General features: G+C 37.1%; 1 protein-coding gene across 1 annotated transcript in view; it reads right to left on the reverse strand.

The window, feature by feature from the left end:
- Window positions 1–2,429: 2,429 nt before the first annotated feature.
- Window positions 2,430–20,653, reverse strand: part of si:cabz01007807.1 — a 57,837-nt gene continuing 39,613 nt past the window's right edge. The window contains exons 28-37 of the mRNA XM_087260161.1: window positions 18,288–18,332; window positions 17,056–17,115; window positions 15,290–15,370; window positions 14,884–14,937; window positions 14,729–14,806; window positions 14,495–14,581; window positions 11,375–11,414; window positions 11,227–11,281; window positions 8,036–8,369; window positions 2,430–3,454 (exon numbers count right to left, since the gene is read on the reverse strand). Of these exons, the coding sequence (XP_087116287.1) occupies window positions 3,041–3,454; window positions 8,036–8,369; window positions 11,227–11,281; window positions 11,375–11,414; window positions 14,495–14,581; window positions 14,729–14,806; window positions 14,884–14,937; window positions 15,290–15,370; window positions 17,056–17,115; window positions 18,288–18,332 (1,248 nt within the window). The 3' untranslated portion in view covers window positions 2,430–3,040. The remainder of the gene's footprint in view (window positions 3,455–8,035; window positions 8,370–11,226; window positions 11,282–11,374; window positions 11,415–14,494; window positions 14,582–14,728; window positions 14,807–14,883; window positions 14,938–15,289; window positions 15,371–17,055; window positions 17,116–18,287; window positions 18,333–20,653) is intronic.

A 20,653-nucleotide genomic window follows, 5' to 3' on the forward strand; every position in this document is an offset into this window, starting at 1 on the left:
TATATATATATATATATATATATATATATATATATATATAGGGATGCCATGGTTCTCAATATACCTTACGGTACGACCTTCACGGTTCAATATGCGCTTGTGTATTGCGGTTTTCTCGGTTTTGTGTTTAAATCATTTATGCGCGTTTAATATCTCCACGAATTGACTGTGTGCGCTTCTAAATCCATGAGCTGAGATGAGGAAACTCCTCCCCGCGAGTAAATATCCAATCACTATGCTCTAAAGTTAGGGGGCGCTTGAGCATCATTCCACACTTTAACATGGCGGGCGGCGGTGAAGTGAGGCAATAGTACAAGGAAGCGCCGGCGAAGTGAGGCAACAGTAGGAGAAAGCGCCGGCGTCTTTCTAATCTGCGGTGTGAGGACATTTCGGTTTTGCCGGTAAGTATAATGCCAATAAAAGAAAAAACGGTGAACAAAAAATAACTGTGTGCAAGCATTGTTTTACACGCATAACCATGACTGCACATCTGCAGCGCATCACCCAGCAATATCACTGTCTGAGAAGGAAATAAAGTCCTCCAAATAGCAACAATCCCTCGCTGAATCTTTCCAGCAAACAAACCCAACTGGCTCAGAGAGACACATTAAATAACAAAGGCAGTGCGGGTGATTATTGCTGAAGATTTGCAGCCGTTTTCAGTGATTGGAGATGTGGGCTTTTATCATCTTATAAAAGCACTCGACTACAGACTACAGTCTTGCATTTTTCAGCACCGAGATAGTGAAGATGGTTTATTTATGTTTACTGAAGAACGAATATATGTTGATTTGAAATGGCCAATTCATCTTTTTTAACTTCACATGTGTGTTTATTTTCAAAGTGTAGGATTTTATGTGTTCCCCAGTTTGTGCATGGGCTACCAGCAGCTGTGAGATTTCACTGTTCATTTTTTTTTTATACAGTACACTAGCAACTACTGTACTTTTCGTGGCTTTTAAGTAAAACAGAACGAGTATTGCATTAAATCATTTTTATTTTTTTCTCCTTAATCTCCTACTGTTCCTTTCGCCTATAGAATAACAAAAAAAAATGTGTCAAGTAATGAGAACCGAATCGAAAACCGTGTTATGAAACCGAGGTATGTATTGAACCTTGGGCTAACTGTATTGTTGCATCCCTAATATATATATATATATATATATATATATATATATATATATATATATATATATAAACTACAAAGCACATCCTTGAACAGGAACCATATGACAAAGTTATGGAAAGGTCGCTAGGTGAAAAGTCACAATTGCCCTGCTTTCCACAATTCAGTAAACATGATGGGAACTTTGCTGTTACGTCTTCTAGAAATCTCCTGGATATCTGTTTTTCTTTAAAAGTATCCTCAAGCGAGAGTACTAAGAGGCAGGGATGTTTTAGGATGAGAGTTGCTGAATTTCATCAACTTTCATAGCCAGAGTCCTGATTCAAACTCCTCCCCCAGGCTCAAGTGTGCACTACTGGCGCAGAATGCGAATAGGTTTAAATGGATTGCCCTAAACCCTTGAACACTTTGGAACTACACTAATTGCATAGCATTGATTATTGATCGCATTGCATTTTGGGACATATAGGTGCTGGAGTAGACATATCAAGTTGACTTGTTCCCTCTGTCAAAATCAAGGGATTGAGGCAACTAGAGAAGTTGATGAGTGTGCTTCTAAAAGAGGAGTTGAATGCAGCTTTAAGGTTAATTTATACAGTGCAGCTTTTGCACGCAGCATGCCCTTTGCCCTGTCTCAAACCCCTCCCCAGACCCAGACTCCTCCCTCAAATCCAGACTCCTCCCTCAGACCAAAATTCCTACCCAAGATGAAGAATTCACCCCCAGAGTCCTTCTCCAGACAAAGACTCCTCCCCAAGATGAAAATTCCACATCTAGACTCCTCCCTCAGACCACAAATCCTCTCCTAAACTCAAACTCCTCCCCTACCCAGACTCTTTCCCGAGACTCCTTACCATACCCAAACTGAAACTCCTCCACATACCAAGACTTCTTTCCGAGAATCTTCACCATACCCAGAATCTTTCCTGAGACTTCTCACCATACCCTGACTCAAACTCCTCCCTATCCCCAGACTCCTTCCCATACGCTGACTCAAACTCCTCCCCATACCCAGACTCCTTCCCCAGACTCCTCACCATACGCTGACTCAAACTCGTCCCCATACCCAGACTCCTTTAACAGACTCCTCGCCATACCCTGACTCAAACTCCTCCCCATGCCCAGACTCCTTGCCATACCCTGACTCAAACTCCTCCCCATACCCAGACTCCTTCTCCAGACTCCTCGCCATACGATATTTCAAACTCGTCCCCATATCCAGACTCCTTCTCCAGACTCCTCATCATACCCTGACTCAAACTCCTTCCCATACCCAGACTCCTTCCCCAGACTCCTCATCATACCCAGAATCAAACTCCTCCCCATACCCATACTCCATCCCCAGACTCCTCACCATACCCAGACTCAAACTCCTCCCCATACCCAGACTCCTTCCCCAGATTCTTCCCCATACCCAGACTTCTTCCTCAGACTCCTTGCCATACCCTGACTCAAAATCCTCACCATACCCAGACTCAAACACCTCCCCATACCCAGAATCCTTCCCCAAACTCCTCACCATACCCAGACTCTTTCCCCAGACTACTCACCATACCCTGACTCAAACTCCTCCTCATACACTATACCCAGATTCAAACTCCTCCTCATACCCAGACTTCTTTCTCAGATTCCTCCCCTCCCCCAGTTCAGATGTTCCCCACTAGCATCTAGTAGTTGTCCCCTGATATTGTTAAGCTCCACCAGCCTCTGACTCCTCCTCCAGACTCAAACTCCTCCCCCTCTACCAGACTCCTTTCCAACGTTCTTTCCCTTCCCCCAGCCTAGATGTTCCCGCTGACGTCCAGCAGTTGTCCCCTGATAGTGTTAAGCTCCACCAGGATCTGACTCCTCCTCCAGATTTAAACTCCTCTCTCTCTTACAGACTCCTTTCCCACATTCCTCCCCTTCCCCAGCTTAGATGTTCCCGCTGGCGTCCAGCAGTTGTCCTCTGATAGTGTTGAGCTCCACCAGCCCCTGATGCAGTTGTTTGGCTATACTGCGCACCTCGGCCGTCACCTCCTTCTTGCAGCCCTTCTTCACCTCCTTCATGTCTTTAGTGAAGTATTTGTCGATGCCCGTGTGCAGGCTGGCCAGCTTCAGCAGTGTGTTAGTGATGATGTCCTCTGCTTTGTCCACGGGCTCGGTGACCAGGCTGATGGTCTGCAGCGCGCGCCGCACCTCCCAGTCGCCCGTGTAGTAGTTGTTCCTCCGCAGCAGGGCATGATTTCGGAGTCGAGACAGACCCTCGATGATGAATTGCAGACAGCGTTGCATCTCCACCAGCTGAGTCTCGTAGTCCTGAACGATTACCTCAATCTTCTTACGGTCCTGCAACAACATGTCCAAAACATATATAGTTAAAATAACTATAGGTGGGCATAGATTAATTAATCTAGGTTAATTTCACTGTAATCTTGGAATTAATCTAGATTAAAATGACTTATTTGAATTCTGCCGAAGGCGTTCAGAATATGTGTGTGTTTTACTCGAACGAGTGACTGATATTTAGATGTGGAGCTAACATCAATCAGATTCACTCTAGTGAACTGCATCCATGTTAGCACATCACGCTTGATGTGGGAATTTCACAGTAGGAACACACACAGGTACGAAGACTCGTTCTCGCCCCCTACAGTACAATCCAACCAGGTGTACATCCGTGCTAAAATATCAAGGTGAAAGTCATCATAGCTTGCGTAGAATAGACCCAGCTCCCAAGCCAACATGGAAAATAGTTTAACGGCGGTATTTTCTTAATTGCCCAATAAGAGTCTTACGTTAACACAGCACGTTAATGCTGATAACAGCCCACCCGTAAAAAGAATGCAATGTAATGATTCACTTTTTAGACTAAATATCTAAACATTCTTAAATAAAGAAGCTTGTTCTGCACAAGCAAAGCATTTTGCCTTGCTTTCAGATATAATGAGTCCAAATTAAGTGAGTTTTTCCCTTAAAGGTGCAGTAAGTTTGTCACCTACTGGTTAATCTAGGTATTGCACACCAGATTTAAAACAAACGCAATGGCAGGTTGCCAGATTGATGACACTAACTGTGTGCCTGACTGTCAAGTCTAAAGGCTAATTTAAACCATGCTCTAAATCAGTGGTTCTCAAAGTAGGGGTCGGGACCCCCCGAGGGGTCGCGGGGCAATGAAGGGGGGTCGCCTGGTGATTTCCAAAAATCTATTTATTTTTATTAAACCATAGGAATTAACATATTTTATCCATAACTATACTGAAAATAAAAATAGTTGTTTATAGTTACTATATACTATATAGTTACTATAGTAGCTTATAGTTACTAGTTCTATTGGATTGCGACCCCTGGGGTAATTACATTATATTAAAGGCAGCAATAGCGTCAGATGCATTTTGATTTTATAACATCAGGTTATACTTTCTGGCACATTTAAAGCACTGACACAAATTTAATTGGTGTGTCTGCGTCATTGCATGCAAGGTTTCTGTATTTATAACCACCTCAGAGGATATTGGGGGTCGCGAGTCACTGGCATTGTTATTTTGGGGGTCGCGGGCTGAAAAGTTTGGGAACCCCTGCTCTAAATCATCGGTAACCAAATTTGTTCCTGGAGGGCCAGTGTACTGCAGAGTTTATTGCCAACCCTAATCAAACACACCTGAACAAGCTAATCAAGGTCTTACTAGGTATACTTAAAACACCCAGGCAGGTGTGTTAAGGCAAGATGGAGCTAAACCCTGCAGGGACACCGGCCCTCCAGGATCGAGATTGGTAACCCCTGCTCTAAATAAAAGCAACGGCCTGCGACTGTATTCCATATTAAAAGGAGTTTTTGTTTAAACCAACATTTGAAACGGCTTCTATATCTGGCAGATGAACAACAGAAAACTGGCAATGATCAGCTCAGGTACACCTCATGTGCTTTTTTAAATGTTAAATGCAAACAATGTGAGTTTGAATGGCATTTTACATCACATTTATTGCCATACTACTGAAAGCAGCAGCAGATAGTTCAGCTCAGATCTGGACAAAAAAATAAATCGTCTGAAACTGAACTTCAGAACTGTGACTGAAGTGCAAACCAACACATATCAGTGATTCAGCATCTACATTTAATCATGTTAAAGAGGTGTAATGTGTATTCATTAGATGTGCAGTAAGTGCACTAGCAGGGTTTCTACAGGTTTCATCAAGTCAAATTTGAGACTTTAAGACCTTTTTAAGACTACAATGAATGAAATTTCACACAAGGCTAAATGCTTTTTATAATGGCCGAGTTAAAACCTTAAAAACAAATGTTATTGTAAGGATAATAATCAAACCATATTAATGAGTAAATAGAGTAAATAAATAGACGTTTCTTAAGATTTTTATTGAAATATATTATAAGTGACTGGATGAGTGTTGGCCTGAATGGGTAGGTTTAAATGAACGCAGGAAATTCTAGATCTATTTAAAAAGATTTAAGACCTACAGCACAATATTTCAGTGGATTTAAGACTTTTTAAGGCCTAAATTTAGTTTTTTGAAATTGAAGACTTTTTAAGACCCTGCAGATACCCTGACTACTCTGTGCTTCTGATTGGCTGTCAGCATTTAAAATCTCAGCATTTAAGATTAAATTTCTTAAAATTCAGCGATCTTCGATGCCTGGCTGAGATACGATATAAAGTGGGTATCAAACCAAAGAAGCACTGCGTTACATTATATTTTTTTTAGCGCCATGTCTTTAAAATATGGAAACTAATCGTACCCCTGTAATTTCAATTGAGTTTCTGCGCTAGCCTGCTGCTAATGACGGCGCCATGCATTTAAGCAATCTTTTGTCACTTTTTAAGGCTTAATAATCAAAATGGATTTAACTGATTATATTTGAATCACATTACAACATCAATGCTGTAAAAGCAACCTCATGAAAATGAAGATAAACCTTACACTGAAAGTTTATCATTGGCAGAAAAACACTAGCTGCGCATAAAGCCAATTGCTTATCACTGCAAATCACATGACATAGCATGTTGTTAGGACATGGGGTTACAATGTAACCTGCTCACCTAATGTTTACACTCTTCATATCTGTAATATGTGCTATTTAATAATCACCTCAGGTGGAACTCTGAATCTGTTTCTCATTTCGGAGTCTGCTACTGTCCACCAGAGGTCGCATTTCAGTCACAGATGCATGCTTTGAGAGCCTTTCTAATTGAAATACTCTGTTTTCTATTAAGGCAATCCGGGGTGCTGAAATATAATTGGCTAAACTGACATTGGGTGTGTTAAATAACCAAAACACAGACAGCTGTTCCGGCACCTAACGCACATTTTCAAAGCAGAATATCTGACTTCAGCATTGTTTTTCAGATAAATAAGAGTGTTCACTGAGCATGTTTCTGAAATATCTGCACACATATTATGATATGTTTATGTTTTAGAAGAGTCAAACACTTACATACAGCACGTTTAAGCTAAATAATCATATGTCAAAAGGAAAAACAAGATTATTCTGCTTTCCTCATTGGCTGATTAGTTTGCCTGTTTAAAAAAAAAAACAAAACAAAAAAAAAAACCTAACATTACATTACAGGTATGCGAGCAGCCGAGGACAAAAATAAAGTCAGATGAGATGTATAGGTGTGTGTGTGCGTTTAAATAAATAATATAAACAATACTTCTAAAAATAATAATAAATAATAATTGTATACACTTTTTTGATGATGGCTACACAATTTAACTTTCATTTTTTGTTTAATCAGTTTATTAGGTTTATGCAGTACTTTGTACTTTAATGTCATGACAGATCCGCACACAGCCACTAGATGGCAACACTAACTCTGTTTAGTGATCTTGGGTCCAAAGAATATAAATTTTCCTGTAATTCAGTCGACTCTTTATTCCACGATATAAATAAAATACTAGTCAGTCAACAATCTTAAGCCATTAAATTGCTTAAAGGCCTTAAAATATTAAGTCCAGCTGATTTGTGTAGCCTAATATACTTAAACATTCCACCCTACAAAAAATATCCCACATTGCTAAAAACAATCACTTTCCTTTTCCTTCACTGTAGTCCCGGGTTTTTAATAGTTTTAATAAATTATAAAATATATATTTTTTTAATTGTGTAATATCATCTAAACTTTCGGGTATTAAGTTTGAGGTGCCAGGCTGCAGCGCTTAATAAGTGACACAAGAACAGATGATTTGCAGAGGATAACAACAAATGTGCGTCCTGGCTTTTTTTCTAATAAACATAGAGCGCACATGGTCGTGAGATGCAATTGTGAGAACGGAAAAAGTTTGCATTTAAAATGATTTACTGATCAGTGGCTTCCTCATACGCGCACATTATAGGACTGCACAGTTTCATTATACACAATAGCCTAGGTACTGTAGTTCTACAATTACATCCCGGAATGATGTCCGTAATGTAACAGTTACTGCTCCTTGTTGTGCTCAATGATGAACACTAAAGGGGCAAACCATCAGGTCTGCTTTGAAGACGATGGAGCTCACAATGACCCCCCCCCCCCTTTAACAAAACAAAACAAAAACAAAAACAAAACAAAACAAAACAACGTTGGTTTTGCGCAAATCACAGGGGTCGCCCCTTCGAGCTCAGAAAATACGGAAATCCGTATCACATCCCTGATATCATTTCTGAAAACAAGACGATATGTTTTGCTCGTCTAGAAAATGCTTCTAGATTTAAGGATGTGTAGATGTTTGGACTAGAAACAAGACAAAAACTAATGATTGAAAAGTTGAACTTGTCCGCACTTGCTTCATTAAGCAGTTACTGCTATTTAATTGCTCATCTCCTCTTATTGTTGTGATTTGCATTTTATGTACGGCACTTTGGTCCGCCCTAGCTGTTTTGAAAGTGCTCTATAATGAACGTGAACTCATTAGTGTTAGCGTCATACACACATGCATGTTGTTGATGTTGTCAGATATGGTGGCTGAAGCCGCAGTGATTCCTCCAGCCGTGGCGACCCCGAGGCCGATGGCAGAGATGATGATGGAGGCGCCGAAGGTGACGGGCACCAGCGCCAGCCCCGCGATGGCAGCGGCGCCTCCTACAGCCGTGGTGGTCCCACCGGCGATGTTGGCGATTTTGGAGCGATGGTGGAAGCTGCTGAGGTCGTCTGCGATGGCGTATAAGATCAACACGTGCTGGTAGAGCAGCTCAGCGCGCTCCATGAAGAGCTTCAGGTATACCCGCAGACCACGGTGGACCTGCTCCGCTACTGCCTTAAATGAGCTGAACACAGAGAGCAATGGAGACTCGTTAAAGACCTGTGAAGTTAAAATGATGCTGTTTCAGATGTTAGTATCAGTGTGTTAGTCCAAAAGATGACCTATCAGGAAAATCCGGGTATAACTAGGCGTAGTCGAATAATAATATAATAACGCCATTCACACGTGGCGTCATCATCAACGCTTCCTATTCACTTTGAATGGGTGACGTCAGGCGTTGCCGAACTGCATTGTGGATCCGTCAGCGCCACCTCAGATGCGTTGCTCACTGCAAAAGTTTTGATTTGCTCAACTTTTCAAGCGGCGACGGAAGCGTCAGCCAATCAGATCGCTGTATGCAAATACACCAGCTCAGACTGTGGCCTATTGCAGACTAATTTCATTGGCTGACACTGCTATGATTATCGCGTCAGACGCTAAAGCCCAGTGTGAATGGGGCGTTATGCTGCGTTCACACCAGACGCAGAACGCGCGTCAAGCGCGAGTGATTTACGTGTTAAGTCAATAGAAACGCGCGAATAGACATCCTGTGGAGCGATACGATCGAATGACGCGGCGCAAATAACGAAAATTTTGCGAATGGCGCGGGCCGAATTGAGCGTTTTTAACGAGCGTTTTCTCGATTTCGAAAACCTGAACTTCAGCGTACATTCGCGCCGCATTAACCAATCAGAAGCTTGCTCTTGTGGGGCCGTGATTGTGACGTAGAACCTGATGTTCATCAAACTGGGCTGGGCTCAGTCAGAAGCACCACTGAAAGCCTCCGTCATCCAGGTTCAGTTTCTGGAGGAGTTTATGAGCTCACAGAGCTGGATGCACCTCTGAAAGGATGTAGTGGACTCAGACACGACCCTAAACGTATCGACGCTGTTTTTCAGTCTTCATAAAGCACATACACACTGTTACTTTCTTCATAAAATCCATGTTAGCCATTTAGCTATGAAGATAGAGTCTTTAGGCAGACAGAAGCCCTGCCCATCACGCAAATCCGCGTCTGTTCTGAAGTGAATTTGACACACGAATGAAGCGAGTAAACTCAAATGTTCACGCGGCTATTTACGCGCAAATAGCGCAATTTATCCACGCGTTCTGCGTCTGGTGTTAACACAGCATTAGTGTGCACCACTGAGCAATGAGTCCATCTCTTCACACTCATCTAGAATGCAAAATACTCAATAGACAGATTATATTTAGCTTAAGGCTCCTTAGGGTGGAGCTAAACAAATGTATAATTGTATCTTTTGTTAATATACTGTGATTTTTCAGATTTAAGCATAATTTACAATAATTCATTAATTATAATACTAATTAATAAGAATTATTTTATTTGTTTATTTATTTATTACTATTTTTTATGTTATGTCATGTTTTTTGGATGTTGAGTAAGTTATGTTTTGTCTTCTGGTGTTGTTATTATGTGATTGTGATTAATTGTGGGACCCCCTTGAAAATGAGATGGTACATCCCAAGGGGTTTATCTTAATGAATAAATATCATTGATAATTTTGCATAAATTTTATTCAAAACACAACTTGTGTGTGTGCTCATTAATATTCACGACTGATCCAAATATGGTCAATTATGGACCTTCTCATTCTAGGAGTATTTTATGGAGTTACAAACGAGCATATGAAATCATTTCTGGTGATTTTTTTTTAAATTATTAAATCCACATAGCTATATTAAGAAGATATAAACCTGATATAAACATCCAACGTTTGCCGTTTGTCATTTCTGCCTAAATGGATCAAAAACATTTTCTGACATCATCTCATACTTCCGTTTTTGTGAACCTGCTCCAAAATCTTTAATCTTTCAAAATTTCTAAGAACAATAATAATAAATCAGTAACTTAAGTTAGTGGTCACCAACCCCCAGGCCACGGACCGGTACAGGTCCGTGGATCAATCAGTACCAGACCGGGCCGCACAAGAATTAATTATCTTTAAGTTGGCAGATAAAGTAGCTGCATATAAAGCCAAACGGAGGCATATTGGACATGTTTCAAACATTAGCGGGGATTTTGTGTGAGAATGAGCCTGCGCCCACACCAAGCTGCTGCACGATCACCAGTCTTCGCTGTTAAAGGAGTTTGAGCGCTACTTCCCAACCTCAAATGACCCGTAAACGGCTAGGGAATGAATACGTGACCCATTTGTCAACAAACCAGCTGAATCCAGCATGTCCATGCAAGAAGAAGAGCAACTGCTGGAGATCGCAAATGACGACGGCCTTAAAACAGTGTTCGAGACAACAACTCGGCCGGTGTTCTGGATTAAAGTGATGGCAGAATACCCAGAGATCGCTAACACAGCGCTGAAAACCCTGTTTTGACCACACGCAAAGCTTGAAGGTAAACAAACAACGGCTTATCATAAGCATCTTATTGATAATTATTTACACGGTTGGCATTAAGATGAACATATAAACGTGATCTGACTAACTTCTAGCAGCTAAATGTGTCTGGAAAAATATTCAAAGGCTTTTATTCTCATAAACCATGCGGATGTGAATGCGTCTGACTGTTCTGATTGGCTGAAGCAGACGTCTCACGTCAGCACGTTCTAGACCCCCCCCTCCCGGTCCGCAGTAAAATTGTCAAGCATTGACCGGTCGCAGTTATAAAAAGGTTGGGGACCACTGACCTGAGTAGTATAAAATATCCCTGTTTTGTATAACAGCACTTGAGTAACATTTGAAAAAAGAATGAGTAATTTGCAGGACTAATAAAGAGCTCATAAATAATATTAAAAAATCACTTCGGGTAATAAAAAGAACTAAATATTTGTCTTCAATTACATACAATGGGTCACAGTTGTGTCAGTGTGCAGATATGGTGGTTTAATATACTGTAGTCTTACATGGTCTCCTCTTCTTTAGAGCTGATGGTGTCGTTTGAAGGAATTTCATCCCAATCTGGAAAACATAAAGGCTGAATGTGAGCTGAACGTGACATGCGTGTGTGTGTGTGCGTGTGTGTGTGTGTGTGTGTGTGAATGGTAAACTCACACTCCACTGTGTTCCACCACTCCATCAGGCTGTCAGTGTCCTGTTAATAAAACACACAACAGCTTCATTACAGCTTGCATGCACTCACATCTGACCCCAAATACATCACATGAAAGCTGAATAAATATGCTTCCCATAGATGTTTAATACAATATACATACTGTACAATATATGACAATATGTAAGATACAACTATTGGAAATCTGAAGGTAAAAAAAACAAAAAAGTTAAACAAACCAAGTTCTTAGCAAAGCATACTAATAAATCATTCAATCCTATTAGCCATGTTCATTAATCATTTAATCATATTAATCAAGTAATATCATTAATCTAATACTAATGAATATTAATCATATAATCAAAGCTTAGTTTTGGGATATTTACAGTACGAAATTTACAAATTGTGTCCATAGAACGTGACCTTTTCTAAATATTTTTGGCATAAAAAATTGATGATTTTGACTCAAAGTTTGTAGTGATTTATTATAAATATTATTAGTATCATTAATGTTATTAATCATAAAATTATGTATGTAGCCATGTATGTATTTAGTTTGTGTTGCAGTGCAAACGATTAGAGGTATGTGAAAGAGATCTGTGCGGGACTAAATTTTGAATCCCGCTCCCACCTGCACCCACCAGGTTATAGCCCGAACCCGAGCGCTACCGCTTATATTCAGCATTTGTTCTCCCGCCCCGCTTTCTATCTGCCACGGACGAGGGAGAGAACAAAACTGAAAACCACCCAGCTATACAGAGTACAGACAGCCTATAACACGCTGTCTGTATAAACACACACACACACACACACACACACACACACACACAAGCAAGTGACACACACACACACACACACACACACACACACACACACAGACAGCATCTCGCGCTCTCTTTCATTCACACACACACGAGAGAGAGAGAGAGAGAGAGAGAGAGAGAGAGAGAGAGAGAGCACAAAGCTCTCTCTCATTCGCACGCACACATAGACAGCAACAAACAAGCTAAACGCAGCATCATGCTGTCTCTTTCACACACATGCAAAACAAACCCGTTACCGACTGCTCCCGCGCTTTATTCGGAAATTTATTCCCGCGCCACGGAAATGTGGTCGGGTCCCACGGCTCTAGTATGTGACACGAAAAAATATATATCTACATATATCATATCTATATGTATTTTTAGTTGTATTTTTTATAACAATCATTAAACCTTGCTGGGTTTTTTGTGCTGGTCTTGGTTTGGGCCGGTCATGGATTAATAAACAAGACACTAAAATCACCAGCAAGTGGTGAAAGTGGCAATTGTTGAAAATGATTCTACAAGCAACTCATTCAAATGATTCATTAAACAACGGGCTGATTCATTCAGAGGTGAAGCAGGAAACATTCAGTGTGTTCCAAACAGTATATCACCCTTTGTAGAGCGCTTCATAGTAGAGCAAGATGATTAATTGAAAAGAAACAGATAAAAAAACGGATTAGAAAAAATATTAGCATTATTATTATTATTAGCATTATTATTGTTGTTATTATTATTATTATTAGCATTATTATTATTATTATTAGCATTATTATTGTTGTTATTATTATTATTATTAGCATTATTATTATTATTATTAGCATTATTATTGTTGTTATTATTATTATTATTATTATTATTATTATTATCATTATTATTATTATTATTAGCATTATTATTATTAGCATTATTATAATTATTATTAGCATTATTAATATTAATAATATTATTATTATTATTAGCATTATTAATATTATTATTATTATTATTATTATTATTAGCATTATTATAATTATTATTAGCATTATTGTTATTAGCATTATTATTATTATTATTAGCATTATTATTAGCATTATTATTAGCATTATTAATATTAGCATTATTATAATTATTATTAGCATTATTATTATTATTATTAGAATAATAATAATTATTATTATTATTATTAGCATTATTATTATTAGCATAATAATAATAATTATTATTATTAGCATTATTATTATTAGCATTATTATAATTATTATTAGCATTATTATTATTATTATTATTATTAGCATTAGTATTATTAACATTATTATTATTGTTAACATTATTATTATTATTATTATTATTATTATTATTATTAGCTTTATTATTATTATTATTATTATTATTATTATTAACATTATTATTATTATTAGCATTATTATTAGCATTATTATTATTATTAGCATTATTATAATTATTATTAGCATTATTATAATTATTATTAGCATTATTATTATTATTATTATTAGCATTAGTATTATTAACATTATTATTATTGTTAACATTATTATTATTATTATTATTAGCTTTATTATTATTATTATTATTATTAACATTATTATTATTATTAGCATTATTATTAGCATTATTATTATTATTAGCATTATTATAATTATTATTAGCATTATTATAATTATTATTAGCATTATTAATATTATTATTATTATTAACATTATTATTATTAACATTATTATTATTAATATTATTATTATTAACATTATTATTATTAATATTATTATTATTAGCATTATTATTATTATTAGCATTATAATTATTATTAGCATTATTATTATTAACATTATTATTATTATTATTATTAACATTATTGTTATTATTATTATTATTAGCATTATTATTATTATTATTATAACAGCTCAGGGATGAGTTTTTTAAATAAACGGTTGGAAATTAATGCTTTTCTTTTATTATCTGATTCATCGATTAATCGAATTTGCAATTTGCAACACCTATTTGCAAGTGTTATTTATTTGTGTTTGAGGATTTGCAGTGTGTGTGTTGTCAAACCCATGAAGACGTTTAGTTAACTTGCTGTTGTTTTTCATTTACATGTGCTTTTAAGTTGCAGTGCTTGAAGATCTCTCGCTCACCATACTTTGAACTGATATAGCTCTTTGGGTCTCTACTGGTAATCTTTTGCCTTCTGTATGTAGCATGTTTAAACCAATACATACTAATAGAAAATGCCGCAATCACACTAGAAAACATCACAATGTTCTAGTTATAGTCATGAATGAATGTGCGGTGCGTGTGTGTGTGTGTGTTCCGACTGACCCCTTCATCCTCCTCTTGCTCCAGCTTCTGCTCTTCCTCCTGATCCCTCAATCTCTTCATGTCCATCTGAGCTGAAGTCCACTCAGCCTGAGAGAGAGAGAGAGTTTAAGATGATGCTAGTATAAATAAGCAGCCTCAGTGAAAGTCTGTGGGTTTTCTGATCAAACACCGCAGCCTCAGTGATGAGATGATGTCTGCATGCAGGATTTCTGTATCTACATGTATGATGTTTACCTTGGCAGCATCTGACAGGTGATAATCTGCAGCCGCTGCTCCTGGAGGATCCAGAAAGTCTTCAGGAAAGTCTTTATTCTAGGGAGAACACATGTTTACATCAGCTGAAGCGTACTACGTTTATTTCTAGTGGACTCTGAGGAAAACACCTTTACCTTCGAGCCTCGGCGGTGACTGGCCGTCTCTTTGGGTTTCTGTGGTTTATTATCCTGCAGAAGATGAACCATTAAAGGGGCAGTTCACACAAAAATCCCAATTATTTACTCTCCCTTCACTTTTTCCAAACCTGTTTAGGTCATTTCCTCTGCACAGAAGAAGATATTTTGAAAAATGCTGAAAACCTGTAACCATTGACTTCCATAGTGTTTGTTTTTCCTACAATGGAAGTCAATGGTTACAGGGTTTCAGCATTCTTCACAATATCTTCTTTTGTGCTTAACAGAGGATTTATAAGGATGAATAACCAGAGTAAATGTTAATTTCTGGGTCAACTACAACTTTAAAACACAAGTGAACACCAGAACACACACAGATCATGATGATGTACATAGAGTAAGTTACCGGGGTATATTCCTCCCAGCCGAAGTCCTCCGACAGCTCAGCGTCTGCTCCCTTCTGAGGGCCCTCGTCCAGATCAACACCCTACAGATTAACATATCAATACTCACTCACATGAGCGAACCCACATGAAAAAAAACTATAGTCTTTCTGCGACCACATTTGCAGACTATCCTTAATAGTATTGGAAAATAGAGTTAGTGAGTCTCGAACCGCAGTATGTTGACAAGAATACCGTTAAAGCTCCCGGATGTTCGAGTATTTCCGGTAGAAATTGAAAGTGTAGAGTGCGTTCATACTCTCACCGCTAATATTGCCCACAGTGCATTGTGTATTGGATGTGAATTCGATTAGAAACACAAACTTGTGTTAAAAGTGTAAACAAACTACAAACATGGCCGACGCACAAGACCAACCGTCAAGTAGAGCGGCTTCAGTAAAACCGTTTAAATTATGTGTTAACTTCTCAATCCTTCTCCATATTCCCATTCCACAATCTGCTTGAATGCAACAACATGCTAACAAACTCAGAATATCCATATTCAACAGTCGGCTAAGTCTAAAGCCGCCTTTCCACTGCACACGACAAACGACAAGCGACAGACCAATGAAGTCCGGGAGAAGAATGAAGCAGTCCGGGAGCTGCGTTGAGTTTCGATCATCTCCGTATGGGGAAAATTCGCATCCGAATTGAGCTACGGATCCGTTTAAATATTTGAACTCCAGCGACTAGACCGTATCCGACCTGGCGACGGGATATGATGTACTCCAGTGTTGTCCAAGCAGATGAGGGAGATGAGAAATAGGAGTTTATTTGGTTAAAAAGAAATATCCATATTATACATGGGGGGGGGGGGGGGGGGGGTTGCTCGAGGTACCACTGTAACGCTCTCACTGACTTGGTAAACAAGCAACTGACCTTGGGGTTTGGCCGCTGCTTATATAGGCCAAACTCCCTCCCTTATTTTGGGTCCTACCACTTTAGGTAAGTATTAGGTAGAAGTACTACCATTTTCACATGTAAACACTTGCAAACACGGGCAGACGGAGAGACTTTACAAACAAACAAACAAACAGACGATCGAAACGGACAACAAACAGGATAAAATAATGTATATATGTGTGTGTAAGACCGGGAATGGAGTTGTGCTGTGGAAAATGCGATGTAAGAGACTGTCTATAAGCCATCGGATCAGTGTGTGCACCCACATTGCCAACAGCAGGATAACAGGTAAGTCGCGATGACGATGAATGGGTGTGTGTGTGCTGTGTGTGTGTGTGTGTGTGTGTGAAGACAAAAGCTTCACTTTCTCACATTTCTCTTTGTCATGATGACAGTAAATAATATTAGACTAGATATTCTTCAAGACACTTCTATACAGCTTAAAGTGACATTTAAAGGCTTCACTAGGTTAATTAGGGTAACTAGGCAGGTTATGGTAATTAGGCAAGTTATTGTATAATGATGGTTTGTTCTGTAGACAGTCGAAAAATATAGCTTAAAGGGGCTGATAATATTGACCTTAAAATGTTTTTAAAAAAATTAAAAACTGCTTTCATTCTAGCCGAAATAAAACAAATAAGACTTTCGCCAGAAGACAAAATATTATCAGACATACTGTGAACATTTCCTGAATCTGTTAAACATCATTTGGGAAACATTTAAAAAAAAAAAAGAAACAAAAATCAAAGGGCGGCTAATAATTCTGACTTTGACTGTATATATAGCCAAATAATTCACAGACAGACTTTAAGCAGTGTATGTTTACCCATGAGTCTCTGCGCAGCTCCTGAAGCGGCGGCACCTGAAGAAGAGGAGGCTTCTTCATCTGTCAGAAAGGAGGAAAACTGATGACTCTTTAACGTTCACAATAAATAAATACAAATCATAGCTGCAGATTGAATAAACATACGAACACAAAATAGAGATGTGTAAATACAAGTCCTAGTTACAGTACAGCACCACAAAACCTAAACCTATAAAACATATTAACTTGTATTCTTGAACTTTTAAAACAACACTGTATACTAATAACACAACACATAGAGGATAAGTAGAGCTCATTTGCTAATATTAAAGAGATGGCTGATCTGATATTAAAAATGGCTCAGTAAAGAAGCAACTAGCCATTATTTTGATGATTAATTAGTTTAGTTTTTATAAGATTAATCCAAAAAATATTCTAAACTCCTTTTTAAATTTGACTTTTGCTTTTTATAAGTACATAAACATGTAAATCTGTGTATTATCTATATATAAACAAACACAAAAAAAGCTACATGTAGAGTTTAATGATCTTTCATTTTAAACCTTAAATCCAAAATATAAACATATACTGTCCATACATATGTAAATATACACAATACATGAATGATGAACACATGATTTAAAGATGAAGGAATTCATACAGATATGCAAGTTCTAGTTACTTGTATTAATAAACATACTAAACTGTTAATACAAAACTTAAATAAATATATGAATAAAAATAATAAATCAATGAACGTTACCATAAATAAATAAACAATCTATTTATCTATCTATCTATCTATCTATCTATCTATCTATCTATCTATCTATCTATCTATCTATCTATCTATCTATCTATCTATCTATCTATCTATCTATCTATCCATTTTTCTGTCTGTCTGTCTACAAATCTATATATCTATTCATCCGTCCGTCCGTCCGTCCGTCTGTCTGTCTATCTGTCTATCTATGTAAATCCTAACTAGAAAAAAATAAATAAAATTTGCCTTGTATCTGTCATCAATCCACAGGCCTTTTTTTCCGTACATATTTAATAATAATAAAAAAATGGTCTAAAACGTATATTGACTGACTATATCATATGCAGATATCATTTAAGTTTGGCAGTAAAGAGGTTAAAGTTTACATAAAAATGGGTCATTACTTTAAAAGCAACAATCCTTTAAAATGAGATCAAGTAAAAATGCGTCAGATATTTGAAAGACGAGGAAGTAAAGCAGGAAGTTTCACCTCTGAAGCCTCGTGATTCTGCCGCATCTCTGCATCCTCAGTATTCTACAAACACAAACAGTGGAGAAAATGAACACTGTGCTGAGAACAGCTGATTTTACCATAGTAAAGTATAGGCGTATGGGGGCTCGTCCGGGATGATGGATGATTAATGTGTGATATTACTGTTAACTAAGAGTAAACAAATTTTATGTTATATAATTACAATGAAAGTATATTGTCATCTAACATTTGAAAGATCTAACATCTATACATGTTAACTGATGCAATATATAAAACAAATATTTTCAAAACAAAAGCGGACAAATTAAAAACATACTACGTTACACTGTCGCCTTTTCATGAGGTGTGTGTTCTTGGTTTATTTCATGGGCTCTGGATATTTTAATGTTTTATTTTGAATGTTTTATTTTTATTGTTACTGTTTTTTATTTCTGCACCGTTTTGTGTAAAATGCTTTGAGAGTTAATAAAGGAGCTATATAAAAATAAATCATATCATTATAATAAAAAAGAAAAATTAAAACTAATTCAAAATAGAAATAAAAAGGACTTTACATAAATATATGTGTAAAGCATAGGATATTATATAAACATATACAGTGTAAACAAATTGATAAACTAATTATGAAATTGTATAAAGTTTTCAATTAAATGAAACATATAAAACAAATATAATTAAAACCAAACAAAACTGGTTTGACAAAAATGAAAAAATATATTAAAATTAAAACTAGTTTGAAATAAAAAGGATATTACAAAAATATATTTATAAGATATAGGATAGTATTAGTGCAGTAAAAATTAGTGCATTAACGCATGCGATTAATTTGAAATAACACGTTAAAAAAATTAATGCAATTAACACAGTTGCAGGTTTTTTATTTCCTGTAGTGGTCAACGTGTGTTCAACATGCAAAGAAATATGGATAAGACCAAGGAAGCACTTTTTGCACTTTTTTTCTCCTGCGTTTCCTCCAGAGTTTCATTTTTAACATTAGACTTCTGTTTTAATAAAATTTGATACCGCATGGCGAACGGAAAGAAAAACCTCCGCATTTCGTGACTCGTTGGTCCTTTAAGGTAAACAAAAATCGCTGTTTACATGGTAGACCCTTAATAAGAGCATTATCTTAATCATATTAAAATCGGAGTATTGGTGTCTTATGCAAATGTACTCAGGATGTGACATGATGTCGCAAGCTGTCATACCCAAGTTTCATTTGGGTGTTTATGCAATCATCAAGTTTATATTCTTATGTGAGAGTTTATGGGTGTATATGCATAGATCGAGTTTATATGTATATGCAAGTGTGTATAGGTGTGTTTGCATGCAGCAAGTTTATATGTATGTGCGTGTGTTAATGTGGGTGTTTATGTGAGGATCGAGTTTATATGTATGTGCGTGTGTATGTGGGTGTATTCATGCGTCAAGTTTATATGTATATACACAAGTTTCATTCATGTTGTTTTGAACATCCAGTAGCATAGGTGTATATGCGAGTAATTTATAGATGTATGTACACGTGTTTTATGTATGTGTTGATAAGCAAAGTTTGATATAAATCCTATACGGCACCTCATACTGTCAGACAGCACATTTATCTGCCTTTCAGCATGAGCGTTCAAATGTGTCATTAAGTTTGACGTGTTTCCCCCTTACATGCAAGCGTCTGCTTCGTGTTGTTGTGTCAGAATCCTTGTGAAATACAGCCATACTTTAGAAAGCTTAGTTTAAGCAAATTTGATGAACGCCGCAATCATGCGTGTTGAATCTGAAGGGAGTCGCTCTGACTGCCCTCTCCTGCGCGGTGTGTGTGTGTGTGTTCGTGTGTCTGTCTGTCTGTCTGTCTGTCTGTCTGTGCGTCTGTGTGTGCCCGCACGTGTTTGTTAGCAACAAACCTGCATAAACACCCGTAGCCACTAAATCAAAAAGTTATGAATTGCCATGAGATTGCGTTGCACTCTCAGCTCACATCATGCAAAATAAAAGATCCACATTGTCCCCCGATAATGTCAAGCAGCATCTTGATGGTTTATTGTGGGTCTGTTGTTTACATGAAGAAATCTGTGTTACAAGTTAAACAAAAATTCTAATAAACAATTATATTTTGAATTTAAATTCTAATAAACAATTATATTTTGAATTTAAATAGTTTTTGTCTTGCGTTTACATTCATTTTACATTTGAATAGCCAAAATTACAAGTTTCAGTCTATTAAATGTGATTAATCGTGATTAATTAAAAAAAAAAGTGTGATTAATTAGTAAATTTTTTTATCGATTGACAACACTAGATATTATATAAACATTTATAAATAAACATAATAATAAAAAGTAATGTAAAAAAAATATATATATAAAAAA

This window comes from Danio rerio, chromosome 7 (assembly GCF_052040795.2).
Source record: "Danio rerio strain M-AB ecotype USA chromosome 7, GRCz13ab, whole genome shotgun sequence".
Lineage (NCBI taxonomy): Eukaryota > Metazoa > Chordata > Actinopteri > Cypriniformes > Danionidae > Danio > Danio rerio.